The sequence below is a fragment of the Salvia hispanica genome, chromosome 6 (assembly GCF_023119035.1).
Source record: "Salvia hispanica cultivar TCC Black 2014 chromosome 6, UniMelb_Shisp_WGS_1.0, whole genome shotgun sequence".
Classification (NCBI taxonomy): domain Eukaryota; kingdom Viridiplantae; phylum Streptophyta; class Magnoliopsida; order Lamiales; family Lamiaceae; genus Salvia; species Salvia hispanica.
In genome coordinates this window covers 35,101,978-35,124,995 of record NC_062970.1, presented here as the reverse complement: position 1 = coordinate 35,124,995, position 23,018 = coordinate 35,101,978, and the positions used below count along the sequence as shown (strand labels likewise).

At 36.0% G+C, this 23,018-nt stretch overlaps 3 protein-coding genes across 5 annotated transcripts; 1 reads left to right on the top strand and 2 right to left on the bottom strand.

Moving 5' to 3' along the window:
• Positions 1-2,902: 2,902 nt before the first annotated feature.
• Positions 2,903-5,244, top strand: LOC125196706. Of its 2 annotated transcripts, none has more exons than XM_048095318.1 (3): positions 2,903-3,439; positions 4,041-4,232; positions 4,751-5,244. In XM_048095318.1, exons 1-3 carry the CDS (start codon positions 2,944-2,946, stop codon positions 4,990-4,992), a joined length of 930 nt encoding a protein of 309 aa, XP_047951275.1. In that variant the 5' UTR covers positions 2,903-2,943; the 3' UTR covers positions 4,993-5,244. The 2 variants fall into 2 exon arrangements, with proteins under 2 accessions (XP_047951275.1, XP_047951274.1); XM_048095317.1 differs by having other exon boundaries at positions 4,748-5,244.
• Positions 5,245-5,971: 727 nt separating this feature from the next.
• LOC125192035 (GDSL esterase/lipase CPRD49-like) lies at positions 5,972-9,651 on the bottom strand. 2 transcript variants are annotated; one of them, XM_048089489.1, is made up of 7 exons: positions 9,496-9,651; positions 8,095-8,243; positions 7,755-7,832; positions 7,319-7,459; positions 6,684-6,760; positions 6,444-6,593; positions 5,972-6,353 (listed from the first exon to the last, which is right to left on the bottom strand). In XM_048089489.1, exons 2-7 carry the CDS (start codon positions 8,203-8,205, stop codon positions 6,113-6,115), a joined length of 798 nt encoding a protein of 265 aa, XP_047945446.1. In that variant the 5' UTR covers positions 8,206-8,243; positions 9,496-9,651; the 3' UTR covers positions 5,972-6,112. The 2 variants fall into 2 exon arrangements, with proteins under 2 accessions (XP_047945446.1, XP_047945445.1); XM_048089488.1 differs by having other exon boundaries at positions 8,095-8,949; positions 9,496-9,644.
• An 11,427-nt stretch (positions 9,652-21,078) lies between these two features.
• LOC125195210 lies at positions 21,079-21,531 on the bottom strand. Its single transcript, XM_048093393.1, has one exon. It carries the CDS (start codon positions 21,529-21,531, stop codon positions 21,079-21,081), a length of 453 nt encoding a protein of 150 aa, XP_047949350.1.
• Positions 21,532-23,018: the final 1,487 nt, after the last annotated feature.

Here is a 23,018-nt window from a genome sequence, read left to right as displayed (position 1 = left end):
CCACCAAAATTAGACTAATTCAAAATAAAAAGTTTTAAATACTAATAGTGTGGATCCTACAATCCACTAACCTTATTTTCAGTTTTCACCATCTTTTTCTCCTCCTTCTCTTATTTTACCATTTACACTTTAAAATCCATATCATTTATAAATAGGTTATATTTGTGGATGAAGGGAGTATAATTCTACTACATTCTTGTCATAGTAGTTTTAGGAACAATAATTAAATTTGTAATGTTAATTTAATATTACATTAATATAAATACACATCAACATGAGAGTGAGAATATTATGCTTGAGTGATTTGGTCATGGAAAATTGTAAAGTACATTGGTGGCTCACACTGTGGCGGTGGGCGGTTATCAATATCCAATTAATTGGTTCAAGGCTTCGGGACTAGTATAAGGTATGGAATGGAGGTGTTTCGTGTGTGAGGTAAGTTGTAACTCAAGTTATTGAAAAAGTTATCACTGCTTTAAATCTCATATAGAGTGCAGAGTATCATGGATTGTAAAAAAATACAGTACTACTTATAAATGCTTCGGGACAATGATAAAAAATACTACTATACATTATGTACGTAGAAGTTTGCCAAAATATGCATTCAACAATATGGAATAACTAAATTTAAAGAATGTACTTTTACAATATCTTGAGTTATAACTTACCTCACACACAAAACACCTCCATACTTTATGTTAGTCGGTGGTCACTGCCAATCAACCTCCATCATCAATCTAACATAAGTCAAATCCAGATAAAGGAAAAGGCAGAAAATGAATTAAAAATCAACCTAAATCTTAGAGCACTAAATTTGATCATTTAATAATAGGTGGGTTACGTGGTTACGCCAAATTTCAAATAAACCCATTTCATTTAAGTGCTATGGTCCCAAATATTGTTTCAACCAACTCTGTAACGCCACAAAATATGGCGGGTCCATTTCCCAGATTCTATCCTGGATTGGATATACCAATATTTTCCTTTTTCAACCTTGGTATATTATATTTCCTTTTTCAAACCAAAAGTATAGTTTAAAATTTCTCTCTTAATTCTTTGCATATCCGCAGCCAACTATTTCATTCATTCAAACCTCTGAAACAATGCTGTCTAAAAATTATCGAAGATGGTTTGACATGCTTGGTATGATGGAATGGAACGAGGGTGGAATGGAATAAAGATAGGAATGAAATGTCAATTTTCTTGGATTTCCTTTGCATTTTCATCCATTCACTCCTTCATTCCATCACACCAAGCAAATGAATAGAATGGAAGTAGGAATCACATTCTATTCCACCATTCCAAGAAGCCCCTTAAAGTTTAAACTAGCTGGCCAAGTTTTAATTGAATTACAAGATCATGTAATTCAACATGGCCAAACTACAATTACGAGATCATGGCGCAATTGCAAAATAATTTCAAAGTATAATGATTATTAATTAGAGTATTTGCCGATTTCTTCCAAGGCTATTAATTTTATCAGTAAAATAAACTTATGCGGTGATTAGAAAAAATACGCATCCCATATTACCAGTATAATAAATATACCGCAATTACAAAATATCCTACTATCTTTTTATTACTATTTTCTATTACTAGTACATATCCAGCACAAATGCACTAATACATTTTCTCTGTACGTTTGTATTAACTTTGCCAAATCACCTCGAAAAATTATAGCCAAACCAACTATTGTCACGTTAAAATTAGATTACATGCTAAACAAATGAATTGATCAATAAACGAAACAACTGAAAAACAAAAATCTTACATCTCTTTCTCCATGTGAACACGTATGCAGACATGCATAACTCCATGTTAACAAAAATCTTATATTCATTAATTACCCGTGCACTATGCATGTTCTTCGGTTTTATAAAACTTAACATATGCATATCTGGTGTTCTATAATTGATTGAATATGTCAGATGCATACCAAACACGAATTATCAAATAAAAATAACTACTCATAATTATGTTACACTACAAATCTAAATCACTCAACCGTTAGTGGCCTATCAATTTTGTGATTTTGATTGATCAAGCATACTATCAAACTAAAACTAACTACGGATAATATTCAACTATACAAATCTAAATCACTTAGCCAATAGTGACCCATATCGATTTTGTGATTTTGATATTACTTGTCAGGTCATAAACCAAATTATAAATTTTCAAATTAAAACCAACCACTCATGATAATATGTAACACTATAAACCTAAATCACAATATTAACTGCCCAGTCAATTTTCCAAGGAATTAATTTCACTATATTATCAAAATTTATATAGATCTTCTTAGTCACATAAAGTCACCCACCCATTAATGTATATGTTGTTTCTATGTTTCTTTAGTACACGAGCACTTCCCATTGACGTCACACCTCGTATTTTTTTCAATAGAACACATCACACATCGTTGAACTTCAGTAATATAATATGTCATGTAATACTTGTACGTCAAAAAATTGTGCACATTCTCAAACGGCAAACACAGCTAAATTGAACTACAAATCCATCTATTTTTATTTTAATTTAGCCTACTATACAAGATGTTGAAGTAATTTGATAAAGGTGATATTAATTACTCTCTGATCCTAGAACAATATCCAAAGTCAGTAGTTAACCATAATTTCCACCAAATCCACCGTGTGTAAATATGTGAACCTATATTTATTTTAATTTCAATTTTTTTAGATATTATCCTATGTTAATTAAGGTGAGCAAAAATTCAATTCTCAGAGTCTACCACTATTATCGCTCTCCCAGTAACACTATTGACCAATTAGCAATTGGCCCATATACTAATTTTAGGCCCATTTAGAAAAACGGCCCAAATACACTGCCTATATATCTCCCTTCTGCGCTTGACTTCAAGCAACCTATATTCACTATTCAGTACATTCCCACACAAATTCAAAACAAGAAATTCATATTCAAATGAAATCCACAATTATCATGATTTTGGCGGTTTTAGTTTCAGCTGGCGCTATAATTTCCATAGCTATGGCAGTGAATGTAATTCCGGCGATATGGTCGTTGGTTCTGCCATGGCTGAGGCCGCCGTATTTGCACATCCTAATCAACGGCATCATCATCGCCATCGCCACCGCGTCGCGATTCTGCCGGAGCCAGACGCCTCCGCCGGCGACTCGATCGCAGCACCTGATTTCTGTCAAAACTCCTCCGCCGGCGTATTATGCGGATTACTCACCTCCGCCGGAGGTCAGGGATGTGGCGGAGGTACCGGAGGCGTACGAGAGTGAAGATGCGGTTATGGACCTGAAACCGGTGATGGTGAATGGTTTGGAAGTCGGCGCCGATGCGGAAGAAGATGAAGGCGAGGACAACGCATTGGACGGCAGTACTTTGACGTACAATCACCCGTTGCCAGAGAAATTCTCGCCGGTGGATCCAACAGGAAACGTTCCTGAGAGTAAGTTGATTTTTTCATTTTCTGCTTTTTATTATTTTTATTTTCAGAAAATTCCTTGAATCCAGAATTTAATATTTTATATTACCCCGAATATTACTAATTTATTATTCGGAGTCAACGACGCCGTTTAGGTTCTTCTAAGTAATTACGCATGCACCATAATTCGAAATATTTCCACCGTATACGTGTTTTATCCGATAAGATATTATAAGTAAATTGTAAAATTATCCACTAAATGAATCGTTATTTACTCCTTAAATATGATCATTCGCTTTAAAGTATTACTTGAGGTTATAGATCTATATTTGAATACAGTGTAACGATTGGTTTAATTTTGTATAGTTCTTAACTACGTGTTATTTCCATCTCAGGACCAAATGAAAATTTGAAGAATTGATCGTATATTGATTTTTCATCATCTCCGAAAATTTCGTATCTTATTTGTCGAATTCGGATTTTTTAGCTTGAATTTCATCAATTTATCTCTGGTATTTAAATTACTTGGCGCGCCATTTTCCAACATTTATGCATAAACAAAGAAGAGTGTAATTTGCTTTACAAAAAAAAAAAAAAAAGTGATTTATGGAGGCGATTGTGACAGGAAAGGCCGCTCTCGATGAAGTTCCGGAACGGCTGGCGCCTTATCGACACACGCGGAAATCGAAAAGCTTCAGAGAGCGTGAGTCGCCGCGGAGTCGGAGAAACTCGAACCGGCGAATTGAGGCGTACCTGGATCGATCGTTGACGTGCAACTCACTATCGCCGCAGAATCAAATCGGAAACATTCCACCAAGTAAGTCTATTTCGCATCATATACTCATTCATGTCCTAATTAATGTTGATGTTGTTGAAGATTTATTATTGTTAAGAGTGACGGCGACGTTCAATATGTTTATCTATGATAAAAAAAAACAAGTCGCTTTATTCTTTTCATACAATCGATCACAATAAATAGTTACTGTCTTCTTACTTTACAATTAAACAATTTGGTGTATTTTAAAGTTACATTTCATTAACTCATAATCCATAAAACTGAAAGTTATATTTTACCAAATTTTACTTTAAAAATCTTCACAATGCTTAAAATCTGAGCCACATAAAAAAGATGAATATTGGCAAACAGAGAAAATAGTTATTTATCCAATAAAAATAAATATTGTTATGTCAAATGGGAGTTTGCAGAGTAGGACATGCTTTTTCGAGATCTTATTCCATCCAATTCAATGCAATTGGAATCTTATGTTATAATCATAAAATTCCAATTCATTTCATTAGGAAAGTAAAATAACAGTAGTAGTGATCATTTAGCAGGAGTTGAGGCGAGGGAGGAAGAATACGAGACGCTAGAGAGTGCGTGGAAGAGGATAACGGAAAATGCAAGCCAGACACAGATTGAATCAACGTCGATGTTGATGATTGAGAAAGCGGTATCGCCAAGTGTGGACGAGTTGCACCAGCGAGTCGAGGCATTCATCAAGAAGGTGAACAACGAAATTAGATTGCATAGGCAAAATTCGTCCAATCAGTATATACAACTTAATAGTGCAGCCTAGTCCCCATATTATTTTTTTTTCAAACCTTCAAAAGATAAAAAAAAAATCTTAGATAATTTGCTGCAACATTATAGGATACAATCCAACACAAGTAGGTAAGTTATGAACTGTTTCTTTTATTCTATTTGTGTATATGTAAATGAGGTTTTTCTTTTTTGGACAGACGTAGACATGTAGTAGCTATGTTGTACTATGTTGTTTTGTTCACCCAGTGTATTTGGCTATGAATTTGGAATTTTGAGTATTGTGAAATATTAGAACTCATTTCCTTTTTCTTTTCCCTCATCTAATCAAATCATAGATGTTAATTTGATCATTGTAATTTATCATGTGACAGCCTTTATATGCATGACTATATATAAATTGATGAAGCAAGAATTTCGTCAAAATCGTTTTCATGTTTCATGCTTGAATTAGTTCAACTATTTTGGAAATTATCGTTGATAAGGCCTTTGGCCTTTCGGTTATAGCCGTAACTGCTATAAGACTTGATGGTGAGACCTTCAATGTTTTCCTAGGCGTGGGATTTCGAGAGAAAAGAATACAGACAACATAATACAACACAACATATCTTCATGTCTTTCAAACTTAGCTTCTTAAGGTGCATACTCATCTTATTCTCAAAACTCCGTCAAGTTAATTGGTGTCTAGTGGGTTTGAGACACCTTACTCGCCAAAAGGAACTCGTTTTTCATTAAAAGACAAATGCACCATTAAGAGAGCATTCTGGAGTTTATTGTTTTGTGGGAAGAGTGTTCTCCTCTACTCAACTTAAACTCCTTTAATAGTATTAAATTTGATTTCCAATTTTTGTTGTTAAATTTTGTTTCTTTGTTTCCTCGTATTTCTGCCAATAATCTAGTAATTATTTACAGAAACACAATGATTTTATCACATAATATTCCCTCAGTTACATGCAACCTTGATTTTCTCGAATTTGTTTCCTCTTGAATTACCAAACCACCAAACTTACACTCAATTTATCAAAATTATAATCTTATCATACACAATGCAACATATGTTGGATTACATTCCATGAAATCATAAATAGTTGAGTGAGCAATCAATCGTATAATACATAAGAGTTTATGATGGATTAGTACTAAAAGCCCTTAATGTTTCAAAGCTTTGAGCGAATATTATCAGCAGTCCACTTGATTTTCCAACTAGAGATGCCAAAAGAGGCGTTCGTGGTCTTACCATTATTGTAAGGATGAACCATGTAATAAGGCGAATCTTCAGAAAATTCAATCGGCATCGACTCCCAAAAGAGGTTAGGTTCCCAGTCAGCCTCTTTTATAACCTTCAGAATCTCCTTCACCACAATTTGGCTCCCTTCCGATGTAAAATGGATTCCATCTCTGCACGTACCAATTGATTGTTTGAACGCTGTATACAAGGACAAAATTGCAGATACATAGGAAAGTGTAAATCGTGGAGCACAAACTTACGTTAAGCAAGTTGTTGCCCAATCTTCTCGTTGCTGAAGGGCAGTCCAAAGGTTGACAACTTTAACGTCTAACTGCTTGCAAGAGTCCACTAAAGCATCAGCATATCTACGGCATGTTTCATTTTTCCGGACTTGTTTGTCATGTAAAATACTGTTTTTAGAGAGACAGGGAAGAGCAACATTAGATTTATGGCGTGGTAAGACAAATATGAGGAAAATAGATAAAGGAAGTGCAAATCACCCAAAATGTTCACGAATCAGTGCTTCATTGATGGGAGGCGAAGTAAGAAAAATTACTCGGACCTTATCTGTAAGACTCTGTAAATAGTGCCAATTGTTAATTGAGAACGCATGACATTGATGTAGTTTGAAATCAGTAAATAAACTTATATATTGCAGGTCGTTTCAAACTACTGACAACATAGTATTAAATACTACAGAACTTTAAAGACAACACTACGGCATATTCACATCCATATCATAACTAGAATAATCTTGTTGTTTAAAGATCCTACATCTCAACCATTAATTAACAAGCGTTCTAAGGTTGCATCAAGATGAAGTGCAAGCTCACTAGACCTTTTTGTCCCTATTCGAAATAACAGGCCTAGTTGAAAGACATTCCACATGCCTAGTTTTGAACTTAAGCTTTCTTTTCCATACAAATACATAGCCTTCATCAATCATTTTATCTTGATCAAAAAGTAAAACCATTAATAACAAAAAGTTGCTTGGTTATGACAATTCCTGCAGATCATATTGTACAACGAAACCATTTGAACATCCGGTAATCAGTTCATACATCTGGTACAAACCTGTAACCCATAGAGAATACATTTCTACAAAGAAGAGTAGATGAAAGAAGCATTGGCTTACCTTGAGATGAAAATAGATCTTCTTCATGTTGTCAATATATTCAGGAAGAGGAACATGAACACCTAAGCCACTAGGATGAGGGTGCACTGCATCATTCCCACCAAAATACACTATAACCAATGAAGGCTGAACCTCTGCATCCTGAACAAAGTTTGAATTACAGAAAAACATAAGATGCAAACCGATAGAAGCATAAAGGTCACAAACAATTTGAAAAAAATCAATGCTGCTAAGTTTAATTGATTAATTAAGATATAATTTCATCATCGTAGCCAATGAATCTCATTCTTATTACCAATAGATCACACGGATCTATCTCAACTTATACATACGTACATGCATACGTGCTTACATACAAACAGTCAAAAATACGCATAAAAATAGATATACAGAAATAAAAATATGTGGCATATTCAACCATCATTCGAGAAGATACCTTTGGGAAAACTAGGTCCAATACTTGAACAGCGCGTCTCGAATTCCAGCCAGAATATCCTCGCAGAACTATGTCTGCCTAAAAAATTCACAAAAATAAGGACAATAACTAAAACAATCAAATTAACTGAATCTACAATCTCGTATCCTTTTGCAAAAAAAAAAATGACATCAAAAACTTAGCCTCGCACATTTTGAGTAGCTATTACTATCTATTTTGTTTTCCATCATCCGACATAAAATTCAACTTCAAATCTCTAAGAAAATACTACATACAAAATCTCAGCAGCTGAGAAAATTCCTTTCTGAAAATTGAAAAAGAAGAAGATGGAAATAAATACCTTACGGTCATAGAGATCAGTAAGAATAGCTCCCCATCCTCCATTGGAGAAACTTTGCTGAACTATCGATGATCCAAATAGCACAAATTGTGGTCGTCCCGGCCCAACCATATCTTCTCTCCTCCGTGAGTGTAATCACAGGAGAGAGACTGAGTGGGAGTGAGTGTGTGAGGGAGAAACAGGGAGAGTGCAAGTTTATTATCAAGAGACAACTACTATGTTGTACTAATATAGTAAAAAATATTCCCACACCAGCTCTGCTTTTTATGGAATGTCAAGGGAGTGCAAGTTTATTATCAAGAGACAACTACTATGTAGTACTAATATAAAAATATTCCCACACCAGCTCTGATTTTTATGGAATATCTAGGGATGAGTGTTCGGTTTTCTGTTAATTTTTTTTTCAAATCGAACAGAATCGAACCGAAAACTCAAAATTTTTATAAAATCAAAACCAAACAGAACTAAATTAATCAAAAACCCTAAACTGATAAACATAAAAACTAAACAAAACAAAAAAAAAACGAAATTACATAAATATTCAGAAAAACTGAAAAACCGAATAACCAAAAAACTGAAAAAGCCATAACAAGTTTAGCATCCATCAACCTAAACAAATATAACATCATCCAAGGCTTGAAAAAAATATATTTTTCATAATATCCACTAAATCTCCAAGAATTATAAAAAATAAATCAACAAATAAACTAGCTTTTAATTTTAAATATTACGTAATAATGTGTCAATGTCCATAGTACTTTTAAATATGGAAATCTTCTTCAATATCTTCCAAGTGACAATAAGTAATGGTGATTTATTAATTGGTTAAGGCTTGAGATAATGAAGTTGCAATACCTGAAAAAGAAAGTATATAAATGAAACAAATTAACTAAGCAAGAACATTAAACTTCAACGTTTACAGATTAAACTTCAACGTTTAATTGGGATGAGCCACATTTAAATAACTTAATCGAATCATATAGTAGTAATTCAAATATTACAAACAATTATCATTCCAACTCTAATGAACTTAGGTCCCAAGTTCAATTTTTACAACTGAAATAATACTAGAACACTCGAATTAGGTAGTCACTGAGGATGGGACTTTGTAAATCAAAAATGAAATTTTGCAAACACTATCTCGATTATATTAAGCCCAAATGAAAGAAGAGACAAAAGCATTCATATATAACAACACGAATTGGATAGTGGATACTTTCCCCAAAAAATTGGGTTAATCAAACAAAGGTAAGCAATTAATCGAATCGAAGTCGGAGATGTAGAATTTTGAGCATATTCATGTATCAGTATCACAGTAGAATAAATGAGTATGGAATCATGTAGTACGTATGATTGAAGCAGCTTTTCCCCAATCAATAAAACTAAAATAAATACACAAACCTTTGAAGATAGATTGAGTCACTGCCTCACTGGAGTGGAGGCGTTGAGCAGAGCAGGAGTAGATAAAAATAATGGAGGTTGCGTGGTGTTTGATTATCTTCAAAGCAACCAACCCAATTTGTTTTAAATGGGTTTTTCATAAGTTTTGGGTTTGGCCGGTTGGGGCTTTTTTATATTTTCATTTGATTGGGGGAAAAACGTGAACCACCTTGTAGGAATATGTTTCTTTTTTGTTGGGAAAGACGTGGTATTCGACAATGAAGAAAGTATTCTATTAGAATAAAGATAAACACACATACACTCTACCTTATATGTTTCACCTTTTTATAATAGTTTAGTAAATTCTGAAATTTAAATTTGCAGATTTAAGAAAATGAGTAATCATTCAAATGGATAGCTATATAATTATACGTAGCTAATAAAACAAAGGATGAATTTATTATACATTAATACTCTTCTTCATAAAATTATCCGAAAAACATTACTCCATTTTTTTTTCACTTTCTCGACACTTTGTAAGATACTTCGTAATCAAACTTTCAAATGACTAATTAAATGGACATAAATTTTGTCATTGTAATAAAATCACACGCTATAATTAAAAGTAACTACATGTATATATACAGCTTGATTTTTTGGGGAAATATACTATATATTCAAAATGTTTCATCAATGTTTCAAATTAGTTAAAAATTTTTTAAGTTTATATGAATCATACAAAAAATTTGATTAATATATTAAATTAATACATCTATTAAAGTTCTTTTTTAACACCGTTTAAAACATTGCTATTAGGTTAGTGTTTTTATTTAAAAACTAAGTTTGATACCCTTTCTTTAAAAACAAACAGTTTTAAAACACTCATAATTAGTTTGGTTCAAATTAAGGGTTTTTCCGGAGTAACCTGATAACTCCTTTTCCAGATATTACGAACAATGTTATGTGTGTTAATTCCTCATTTGGTAGACAAAGACATATTGATTACTATTACTTAATATTGGCTACTCTATCATTTGGTAGAATGCTTACATGTTCATGAAAAACATTAACAAATATTATGAAGACATAATTGTCCATACTTTTGGAGATGAGATTACCTCAGCACCCTCCTCTGCAAAATAGATTCTCACAGTTGGCGCGTATCATATGCGAATTTGCCGCCATATCCAGCTCCTTCCTACCATATAAGCACAGTTTCGCATACCCTTTGCCATCGCCACTGCACTCTATACCTCACTGTCGAATTGCATCTGCTTTGATGGCTTCAAAGGGGAAGCGCAAGCTCACCTACAATGGAAGTCCGTCGGGTATAGTGTTTCCGTTTACCCATCTGTTGTCGCTCGCTTTGTAACGGTTTAGGTTGGCGCGATTATATGATAAGCTATTTTTCAAGTACTGCGACTCGTGGACACAACGACAAGGTGAAGGGTGATCGAACGCGACGCTCATGGAGTAAACGTGAGGAGCAGGGTTCCATTCCGGGGTGGAATCAATCGTGTCAATATAGTCAACTTCTTCACCAGCCTGCCCCCCTTATTCTTCCATGCCATCGGCTAGCTCCCCTCCAACCCCAGTTGCATCCAATTCATGCTCGACGGGGTCCTCAGACATCTCCCCTCATATGTAGTTGTGCAGGAGGAATCATGTCATGATCAGACGGCCCTGAGTCCGAACGGGGTAAAAGCTAGCGTTGCGCAATATGGCCCAGCGCATCTTCAAGATAGCAAATGCCCGCTCAATCACATTTCGTGCCATGGTATGCCGCATGTTGTAGAGTTCTCGTGGACTACTCGGCCTCTGATTTTGTGGACCCCATTCCTTTAGATGGTACCTGACTCCCTTAAAAGGTGTAAGGAAGTCTTCACTGTTGGCATAACCGTTAGTCGCACAAGTAGTATGTTCCTGCAAGGTTTAAACAATGCTCCAATAAACGGTGCTCCAATGAACACTATATCGGCTTAAGTAGTATGTTTTCTAACAAACTGTATGTGGAACATACAAACTTTATGATGCCAATAAATACTTAGATTTAAGAGCAACTGTTAACAACTGTAAAAACCGACCAAATACAAACTTTTAAAGTAATTACCTCAAGGGACTTTGAGTCCGTTGGGACGAGACACAACATCACGAAGAACGCGGGAATCAGCAACTAAACCCTCTCATCCCGGCAAGACGTAAACGAAACGTAGGAACCTATCACACACCGCAAGCATGTTTGTAGATATCTTCCCTTTGCGTGATCGATACCGAGGTGCGTTAGACAGGCTCACACGTACGTTGATGTATGTGCCGTCTAAAGCACCAAGGCATCCCTGCATCGTTCGTATACCGGATTCATGAGTAACTTATGAAAAAAACATAGCTCAAAATGCTGAACATATTTCTAAATGGTTTACGTTTACCTTAAACCATTTCCAGCGTGGATCGTCGCACGTATGATCAATTGGACTTGGTTTCACTAATAGGACACTGTGTAGATGGATAATAGCACGCAATACTTGGTGAACGTAACGGCTGACAGTGTATCCAGACCTTATGAATTCAAATCCAACAATCCAATTTTTCTTGTGGTGCGCAAGGGTGCTAAAAAAACATGACAACCTGCTCCTCGACGCTGACATATCTCTGGTCTACTAGTCCGGACCTTTCTCAGAGAATACGACACAACCACCCAAATGTGTTGCGGTCCATTCTGAGATTGTTGATGCAGTTCGTGGTCAGTTAGCTTGTATAGTCTGTCCAGACGTTGTACTTGGCTGGACACTTTTGTGTTCATGTGGTATACGACGGCTGCACGACCACCCCATCTCCTGTTCTGTGAAGAAATCATGCCACGAACCGCGGTCAACAGGGCCAGCAAATCTTGTTGCTGGGTTCGGACAACAGGGCCACGAACCGCGGTCAACAGGACCACTGCCTCCGTCTCCTTCCATTTTTTCTGTCTGTCGTTAACCATCCTACCAAAATAATTTAACAAACCTCATTAATAACCAAAAGCTTCATGAGCAGTTCGTTTGGTTTAGAAGAAGACACCAACAAGTTTATGGTAAAGGTAGCATCTAATCACCATAACATCAACAATCAAACCATATAAACATCTAAACACCAAATTGGACACAAGGTATCTACTCATGAACACAATACGCCCACACAACACCAAAGAATTATGTGACTGTGACTGTTTGTACACTGAAGTAGTTTAGGCTAGACAAGAAGGAACAAGGCTACGAGCTGTATTCATTCCTCTTCGACTCAGGAGCAGTCGCGGTTTAGATGAAAACGGTACAACTTCACAAACTATTCAAAATCCACCATCAATTTTCCTTAGGCCACGATTATTGGGCAAAAGAAAACCATAGCACCCAAAAACTAAAAATTTCACACCACAGTCGTTACGTCGACATCAATAAAATATAATCCGGATTAAGGCAGGGAAGATTTCCCTGAAATAGGGTAAATTATCGTAGTTAACGAAAGAGGGCATACCTGCTGCAGTCGGTGAAGTCAGTAGTACGCCTGATAATGCAAATCCTTACAAAAAATTGAAATTGAACAAACAAATTGAAGTCAGAGATCAAATAAATTTCTTCAATTTGAGTGGATCTGAAATAATCGTCTATTCACCAGATGTTAATAGCCAAAAAAAATGAAATTGGGGGTTTAATTCAAGCTTCATGCAACGACTTACCTAGTCAACAACGGACGCCGGATCTTCCTCCGCGCAGACGCCTCTTGTGAAGGGTATGAATTACTGATGCACTTTTTATTTGCACTATAAATACCTGCAAGTATACAGAGTAGGTATAGTATAGCAAAAGGTTAGTACCGGGTATCGAACACGGGGAAGATGTACACAAAGTGTCTATCTTCTACTAGAACTCAATTACTATCTGGAGAAACAAGAATTTTTGGAAACTTTTGAAAACAGTAAATATTAAAAACAGTAAACAACTAAATGCAAGCAAATCACGGAGAGAAAAGTATAGAGATAAGGGGAATTCCAGGGATGTGCTTTCACTTTTATGGTTATACAAATTCCAAACTACAATACCCTAGCACAGTTAATACTTTGAAAGGACGAGTCACCTAGCTTATGCTCATGCGATACAAACGTTGATTACTAACATTAGGGTTGTCAATCCTAACACGTAACTCCAAAAAGCTCCTAAGACCCTTGAAAAGTCCTCACTCTCAATTAACAGTGCCGTTTTAAAGGAAGCTAACTGTAGTGTCTACTAAGTGGATCTAACTCGCTAGAACTCTGTTACAGTTAAACCCAGTTATGAAGCAAGTTGTATTGAATCATACATAATTGTGTCACTCAATTATGAAGCATCATGATTAACTTAGGGAAGAAACAAAGTAAAAACAAAACGAATATTAAATAGAAAACGGAATTGTATAACCAAAGTTGCTACTAACACATCCCTAGAATCCTATGAGTTTAGTTACACATGACTGAATAAATTAAAAACATAGATTGAAGGGAAAACAATTTGAACATAAAACTAAAGCAAATAAAACCCTTAGGTTGAATCCTTGTCGTTCTTGATGTTCTTGAAATCCTTCTCCAACTCCTTGCACAATTGAAGTACTCTAGCTTTTGATCTCTATGAATGTTGCAAGTAGTCACTCTCTTTCTCTATGAATGTGTTCTTGTTGTGTGAAACTTTTTTTGATGAAGCTTGAGGTCCTATTTATAGGGGAAGATTATTCCTCATCATAGAAGGAAAAGATCTTCAAAATTTGGTAAATCTTGGAGCAAATCTAGGGCTGGTCGGATTCGCCGCCTTTCTCCGGCGGGCCGCCGCACCTTGGCCCGGCATGGTCGCCGCGTTGGAGTCCGAGAGACTCGACCCTTCGGTGGCGGACCGCCACATGTCCTCCGGCGGTCGCCGGGCGAGACTCTTCTCCTAGCGTAAATTTCCGAGGCGGGCCGCCACATAGCTCGACCGCCGGGCGCCGGCGGTCGCCAGTACAACTTCAAGCGGCGGTCGCTGGTCGCCGTCTCGACTCCAGATTTCCAGACTATGCGTTTTTACTCCCTTTTTCGGCTCAAATATGCACATTTCTCACAAAACACGTCAAAATACCAAAATGTATAGAATATGCAAATAATGAACATGTAGAGTGATTTTGATAACAAAAACGGACCAAATAATGGCCTTAAAACAGTGTAAAATCCGGGCGTATCAATTACGTTGCCTTTAATTTGAAAACCACGGGGGCAATTTGGGCATCCTACAGTCGAACATGAAGTCGGTGAAGTGGAGAAAAGGTTATACCACAAAGGTCCTCCGATAATGTTATGCTAACATCGCTGAATAGTTTCTGGATTTGTAGGAGATCCGAAATTCATTTGCCGGGTTCTGGGATGAAATTCTGCCGCTACCAAATGCCCGAGAAGATGAAATAAAGGCACCTTTGTGGGGATATTATGGGTTTGTATCAATTCGTATGACCTACCAAACAAACCCTTAGTGAAGATTCTTTGTTATAAATTTCCCAAATAACACAACTATAGCAAAACCTCGTTTATGAAGTAATAATTTGAAGTTGAAGCTCCTTCTATAAAGGTTTGTCTTCCTAAATTTAAAATTTTCATCCAAGAACCAAAATAAGTTGGACTCGCACGCCGGCCTAACATAGGCAGGGTCGCCACGAATCTCCCACTTGCCATCCTGATGGAATACAACAAACTTGGAAGCAAGTTGCACTTTTTCCTTCATTCCTCCTTTCAAAGCCTGCAGGATTATAAAAAACCATTATTTCAAAATCTTATTATAGCGTTATGTATATTTCATACAGATAAATTTCTACTTGAAATACCCCAATAACCAAGTTCTCTAAACTTTATAGGCAGGTTGGACGCAGAAAAAAATGGATAAATACTACTCCTTAATTATGCAGTAATATTATACACGGCCTTATTCTTTAATTTTATTTAAACATTTAAAGATTATCCCCCACGACCAAAATTTTTATGAAATTGTAGATGCGACCGTCGATGAATTAAACGTTATTGTCTATTTATACAAAAAATCAACGCCGTTCGTCTGATAATATATACTACACATGGACAACAAGATATTTCTCAATGGTGGGTTAATATCAAACAAAGTCAAACTTCGTAGTTTTCCTGATAATTTTTACAGTTGGGCAGAGATGACCAAACTTCATAATTTTTTGACAAACTGGCCTATTACTAAATATAAATATGTATATTTCCCAACACATGTTTCGACAAACTGCCCTATTGCTGAAAGACGCGGTCAAGCCGTTGAAATAAGCCTCTGTAGAACCAGCAGCTCCTGAAAGCTATACAAGATCCTCATTGTTTCAACAGATCCTAATTACGCTCAAGAAATTGCTTTGTAACCTTCTTTTTCAAGAACTTCAGCAATGGTGATATCCTCAATTTTCACGATCCTGCCATTCTCCTGCAATCATAATAATATTGAAGCATGTGTTGGGGTTTGTATACTAAAAGATGCTTCGAGCGTACATGCTTTTGTACAGTCAGCTTGTGCATGTATACGAGAAACGCCACGTCCACTTGTTTACCTAATTATGAGAATAAATAATATAATATAATAGTTTATTATTGAAATATGATAAACAAGTCTAAGGCTTTTTACTAAGAAGGTCAAGTAGGGAAATTCGATGAATCTCCTCATGAGTTTTCCAGTAGGGGACTTGGCCAGATCTAGTAAGAAGAAAAACGTATTCACAACCTAGATAGGCTTTGGCTACCTATTGGTACGGTTGCGGTGTTTGTGATAATTCTCTCTTACCTAAGAAGAGATTAGTAACACCGATGTGGTAAAGCACTGAAAGGATCTAATCCGAAATGTATTATTTATTGCTATCTACTGAAAGAATATATTTCAGAAAGTTTAGTATTTTTTAGTCTATGATATTAACATCAATATTGTTTATTCAATCAAACGCCACTTTGACTTATCAATATGTGAGAGTTTGTACGTAACTCAAGTTCATGATATCTTGGGTGGTAGTAATTGAATAACATGAAGGTATTGGAATATTATTTTATAGAATTCGCGTGCCCAGTGTGGTATGATTAAATCCCTAAAAGGGTGATCCCCAATGAGGTGTTTGAGAGAGGAATTTATTATTCAGAAATCTGCGCAGTTGGAATTTATTCCACGAATAATAAATAAAGTTTCAAACTAGAAAAACTCTTTGGAGAATTAATTTAATTCTAGTCACATAGCAGACAAAAGAATTAAATTGACGGATCAAGATAATCTTAAATGCGGGAAATATTATAAAATAAAATGGACCCAAGTTATTTGTAATTTGGTGATTTAAGTGGGAGTGCAATATTATTCTTTAGTGGAACAAAATAATATTCCATTGATAATATATTAAATCATGGGTCATTTGATTTAATTAGTAATTTATCTAATGGGTGAGCCCAACACTTAAGTCATTCCATGGATCCCCATCCTAGCCCAACAAGTCCATTATAAATAGTGATGAGGTGTGGAAACCCTAGCACACCATTCAACACAACACTCCTCCCCCTAAACCCTAGTAGCCGTCGTCGGCTCTCTCTCTCTCTCTCCTTGCCTCGGTTTTCGTGTCTTGGCACGTGGGAGAATTAGGTTTTGTTTTTGTTCTTGTTCTATCCTAATTCATAGGATTAGATCAAGACAATATCGAGTTTGTGATTGGGTTTCCCTAGATCTCTTCAAGACTATTATTGATTATTCAAGATCCGCCCACACGGATGGATGATCAAGGACAAGGGAATTGGTTGGAAGATTCACGGTCGATAAACCAAGGATCTCCGGGTGGTGCAGCTAGCAACTTCGATCCTATGATGGATCAAGAAGAGGTAACAATCGAATCTACATCGAATATGCATGATTATGTGTTTATTTGATGTTATATCTATAGATCTATGTTTATTGCATGAAATTGGAGTCGAATGCATAATCACCTAAATAGATCCGTCTAGGACCTGTTTGTTTTCCGTGTCTTCCGCTGCGGTAGTCCCAACAGCATGATACTAGGAAAATCCAAACTTGAAAGAAAACTACCCTCCACACACACATGGGTGGGGTTGCAAACAAGCAAGGCTTTCTTACCATTACGTGGATGTATGTTGGCTTTATGAATTCTAGAAGACGTAAATAGTGGGTGATCATCAGAACTAAATTCTCTGGGGTGAGGATTCCATTAACTGCTTTGGCCACATCTTGAAGAGCATCCACGTATAAACCAGAATCAATTTCATCTAATATAGCAAATTCCGCACCAAGGAGCTGAAAGACCAACAATACACTTATTAGCATTCAAGAAATAAGAGAAAGGGCTGAGATTTTTACACTGTATACCAAAATGGATAAAATATGCAAATAATGGACATGTAATGCAACTTTGACACTCAAAACGGACCAAATAATGGCCTTAAAACCGTGCAAAATCCGAATGTATCACTGACTAATATCCGCATTAAAATACACACACACTTACGGTCCTAACATTCGTGGTAAAAAAATCTAGACAAGAGAGGTTACTGTTGCAACGTCTTATTTCGACTAATATATTTTGAACATTAGTATAACATATCGAGGTACCGAGCACAACATTCACAATAAGTCCTTTGACAGTAATGTGAATTTGTAAGTGGTAGTCTCTTTATAGTGATGAAACATTGACAATAAAATCATGATAAGTAGTGTCTGGAATATGGTGGCTAGCCAACGAGTCACTGGATTCGCATACCTTGCAAACTCAGCAAGTCGCTAAATCCCGACAGCAACTCCAATAGCTCCCCAGCAAATCGCAAATTGCTGACTCCTAATGGAATTTCATATAATTTTTCCAAATTCGATTTTTCACTAAAATCGACTAAAAAACTGAATTTTTGATGTTTCCAATAACGAAATCATCGAACATAATTAGCCAAAACAACATCAAAACAACCAAAGAAATCCACAAAGCACAATCCTAGATTTTGTAAATTCACCAAAATATGCAATTCTTCATAAATCAACATGTGCACGCATACAAATCGAATTTACAGTTACAATGACTTTATTGTTAAAATTTAATTCTCGACCACAATAAATTCATTACTATAATTATGAAACAACTGTTCCATTCTTAACTAACTAACAAAGACCACAACGATTTGTGCATAAAAGTAAAACCACACAAAACTCAATCAGCCCATAACTGATTTCTCCCCTCGGTCAGTGTGCGGGGTATTTCTTTTTTAGTTCTAGGCTAAACCTTAAGTTCCATAAGTCTTCTGGGATTTTTTTAAATTTCGGCTTTGGGAGAGACGCATGAGGGTCATGCGTCACCTTTTAATGAAACGCACCACAGTCATGCGTTTTATTGAAAAACACATGACCTTCATGTTTCCATTTATAAATAAAATAAAAAAATTGAAAAACGCATGACCTTCATGCGTCTTTCAGTAACACACATGACTATAGCGCGTTTTATGAAAAAGGTGGCGCATGACCCTCATGCGTATCTTCCAAATTAGAAATCTAAAAAAATAGAAACCCTAAGCCCAGATTAGAAATCTAAAAAAACAGAAACCCTAAGCCAAAATTAGAAATCTAAAAAAATGGGAAAATTAGAAATCTAAAAAAAACAGGCAAATTAGAAATCTAAAAAAACAGGCAAAAACACGTTAGTTCTTCTTTTTCTTCTCCTTCTTCGCCTTCTCATTCTTCTCTTTCCATTCCTTCTCCTTCCATTCCTTTTCTTTTGCTTCTTTTTCTTCATAGTACAAGGCCTTCAATCTTTTAAAAACTTCATCTTTCGTCTCTTGCCTCTTCAGTGGACATGGATTCAGGAAATTGCAAGAATCCTTGTAATTTCCATAATGCGGGCAAAAGTCAAAGCCGTTGTTGCTCACGACCCCATGAAATTTCTTCCAGTGGATATTTATTGGACGGGCGTTGTGGCATTGGGTTAGAGTGGACACTCCAAGTTCTTGCACTTGTACCTCTCATGGTTGATCTTTTTTTTCTATAGATTTCTTGTCGGTAGCCTTGACGGAGAAAGAGGAGGTGGAAGAAGAAGGAAGAAAGGTGGAAGAAAAAGAAAGAAGACCTAGAGCATTCATTCTGTTTCTTTTGATTTTGATTGGAATGATTCTGATTCAAAATGTGGGGGTTGACATTGGTTTTATGAATTTGCCATTTTCTAAATTATCAATAGAGACAATAAGGTTAAAAAAATAACCTTTGCTATTTTGATGATTGAACATTTTGCTCCCAATTAATTCAGATTGGATCGCCAGTTGGTTTTTCACTGGACCAAGCAATTTTTAGTATAAAATCAATTGTACGGATTCCAGAACTCTATTGTAATCAGAATAATGGCGACGGCTTTCTTCACTCCGACCTTCAATTTATCAAAGCAGCTTCGCAGCCGTTGTATTGTGCGGTCCTCTCAGCCCCTTATCCTCGACCACTGACCTACTGCTTCAAGTCAAAGACCTCTCCGCTGTCATCGTCCAGTCCAAGCAGCCTATCCTCAAAGGCGTTAGTCTTACCATCCGGCACTGTACCATGAAGAAAAGGAAGCAAAAGAGAAGGAATGGAAGGAGAAGCATGGGAAGGCGAAGAACGAGAAGAAAAAGAAGAACTAATATGTTTAGGCCTATTTTTTAAGCTTTCTAATTTGTTCTCTGTTAATTTCTGCCTAATACTTTGGATCTGGGCTTAGGGTTTCACAAATCGCTCCCATTTACATCCTCACCGCTGAGAATACGTGGATGCTCACCCTTAAGCATAATAATTCAAAACTTTAGGTCCACTATAGGTGGAAAAGCTTCCGTCGAGGCAATCGATTAGTGGTTGGTGATCGTCTAAACTTCATGTTAGTCAATCCAATGGAGATAACCTTCTACATGTATATTGAAAAGGTGTATGGAGTTAATACGTGTGATTTGCGCGTTGTTTGTGCGTTCCATGTATATGTATGTTTTGTGTTTGGTCGTATGTTGATCGTGAAGCGCACTTATTATTTAGGTCTGCGACTATTGATGTTTGTTTAATGGACGTTTGTTTCGTGGCCGATTTGGTGATGAATATATAGTCGTTGCATTGCATGTAAATGTTACAGTAATTTTCCAATTACAATACCAAATAGAACTAGCATAACTGACATAAAACTAACTAAGATAAACGTTGAAAATTCGGCACTACGCTTTACAACACAACAACGCGCGCATCGATCAGATTTGTTGTATTTGGCCTCCATGACACCATGGAAAATAAGATGGTTGTTGCGTGGATATGGGTCACTTCTAGAACCTGTTTGCTCGAAAGCATGTGCGTGCTCATCGAACCACTTGAAAGACCCGGGGTGATCACGATTTAGTGGGCATTTGTAGTTGAATCGGTTGGCATATTTGGCTGCTTTACCGGCGCATTTCATGACCATCATACCATGTCCGCAAGGACATTTTGGTGTCGGCACTCCGTCTTGCATGGTTGAACGTCAAACACTGCAACATAGACATTTATCCAATGGTAAACACCCCAAAACAATATGTAATCACCATCAATGTATACATTGTACTCATCACCCGATTAGCATTGTACGAGTTACACATTCAACGCAATATAACAAAACAAAAACATCAAGCAAAATGCCTATGGTTCCACATTGTCGTTCTAAGTTGTCCCGAAACTCTGTCCACTCATTCGTAGGCTCGACGTGATCAACAAACTGAGCTCCATCTGCATCGGGTCCATTAGGGTTTTGATCAACAAACCCATCTAGATGTGCTTCAATAGGATCATTTGGCATCTTCCTCTGGATGAAATTATGCAATAAGAAACATGTCATTATTAACCGTATATGTGTTTGGATTGGATCATAAGATGCACTACGTAGGATACCCCATCGCATTTTCAATACGGCGAACGCGCGCTCGATGATCTTTCGAGCTTTTGTGTGTCTCATGTTGAACAGCTCTCGGGCGTTTTGCGGCGCTGCATTACCGGGTCCCCACTCTTTCAAATGGTAGCGCATACCCTTATAAGGTGTTAAGAAACCATTGCTATTGGCGTAATCATTGCCACAAAGATAGTAATAGCATGTGACACGAAAAAACGGCAAACAAGATGAAGGAGACAAATATTGGACATTTGAATAATAAAACGACAAATGGTTTGTTATGAATACTAACCTTGGGGGACTTTCAGGCCGTCGTTATGGTCCACTGCGCCATGTAGCACCCTAGAATCCCCCGCCGAACCCTCCCATCCAGGCAGTACGTACACAAACTGAATGTTCCGGTCGCAGACAACCAATGTGTTGGTAGCTATTTGACCCTTTCGAGTTCTATGGCGAGGCTTGTTTGTACTACTGACCAAAACATTGATGTGGGTACCGTCCAATGCACTAAGACATCCCTAACAACCAAAAACATTTGAGAATTAGTAGTAATTCATCTAACAGAGCAAGCTAATCAGTGATTTGGTAAAGGTGAATGACCTTGAACCATTTCTAACGATAGTCGGTACAGTTTGCCGGAACCAAATATTTATAAGTCAAGTTGCTTTTAAAATACAACAATTTCTACATGATAAATTGTGCAATAGTCTTACTAAAAAATATAAATGATGAAATTCTTGTGATAAAAAAAAACAACCAGTATAATCATGGTATATATATGGGATTCCATTGAATCAATTAGCAATTTAAGGAGATGAAATAATAGGCATTTAGTCAAATTTTACGTAATAAAGCCGATTAGTTTTTAGTAGCTAGTGGTAAAAAATTTTTGAATGCACCGCTTTTATAAAAATTGAACAATAAAATGGAAGAGATAATGGTAGATCGGTGTGGATGGAATGAGGATTGAATTAAAAATTGTCAAAGGAAAAAGGAATGAAAATGAAATAAATAGAGAAATAGAGTATAGTGACTGTGAGTATATAACAATTTTACTAAATTGTAGTAGTATATTTTAATCTTTATTAGTACTAGTATTTCTTAGAAGATTTGGTAAATAAACTTTGTATTAATAATTTATTAGTATTAAATTTTATTTTCTTTATGATATTTTTAAATGGTAAATTAAGCAATTGAGATGAGGAATAATTTAGGTATTCAAATAATAAAAATATACATGAATGTATGTAATAAAAATTTATATAAATAATAGTATAATGTATTTCATTAACTAAGTGTTTTTATATAAGTTTAATGCAAGTACTATTAAATTTCATATACAAAAATGTAATGCGTTTATAATTTGTTGTTTCTATTTCAATAATACTACTATATCCTATACATGACATTGATTATATCATTAACCACGTCATTCATAAAAATAATAATAGCAACGATGATAATACACACGTAATTATAAACGAGAGATTTCAGAAAAAAGGTCTCAATAGGCCTTTTAAAATTTAGAATTAAATTCGTTGGCCTTTCGAATTATGAAATTCATGGAATAGTGTGGGTGTGGGTGTGGGTGTGTGAAATGTGAATTGTCAAATGATTTGAAA

Coding starts and splice junctions, on each gene's coding strand:
- LOC125196706 (XM_048095317.1), top strand. CDS start 2,944: ATGAAATCCACAATTATCATGATTTTGGCGGTTTTAGTTTCAGCTGGC. Junction 3,440..4,040: donor AACAGGAAACGTTCCTGAGA/GTAAGTTGATTT, acceptor CGATTGTGACAG/GAAAGGCCGCTCTCGATGAA. Junction 4,233..4,747: donor AATCGGAAACATTCCACCAA/GTAAGTCTATTT, acceptor GTGATCATTTAG/CAGGAGTTGAGGCGAGGGAG.
- LOC125195210 (XM_048093393.1), bottom strand. CDS start 21,531: ATGCGCTACCATTTGAAAGAGTGGGGACCCGGTAATGCAGCGCCGCAA.
- LOC125192035 (XM_048089489.1), bottom strand. CDS start 8,205: ATGGTTGGGCCGGGACGACCACAATTTGTGCTATTTGGATCATCGATA. Junction 6,761..7,318: donor AGATCTATTTTCATCTCAAG/GTAAGCCAATGC, acceptor CACTATTTACAG/AGTCTTACAGATAAGGTCCG. Junction 6,594..6,683: donor CTGATTCGTGAACATTTTGG/GTGATTTGCACT, acceptor CTCTAAAAACAG/TATTTTACATGACAAACAAG.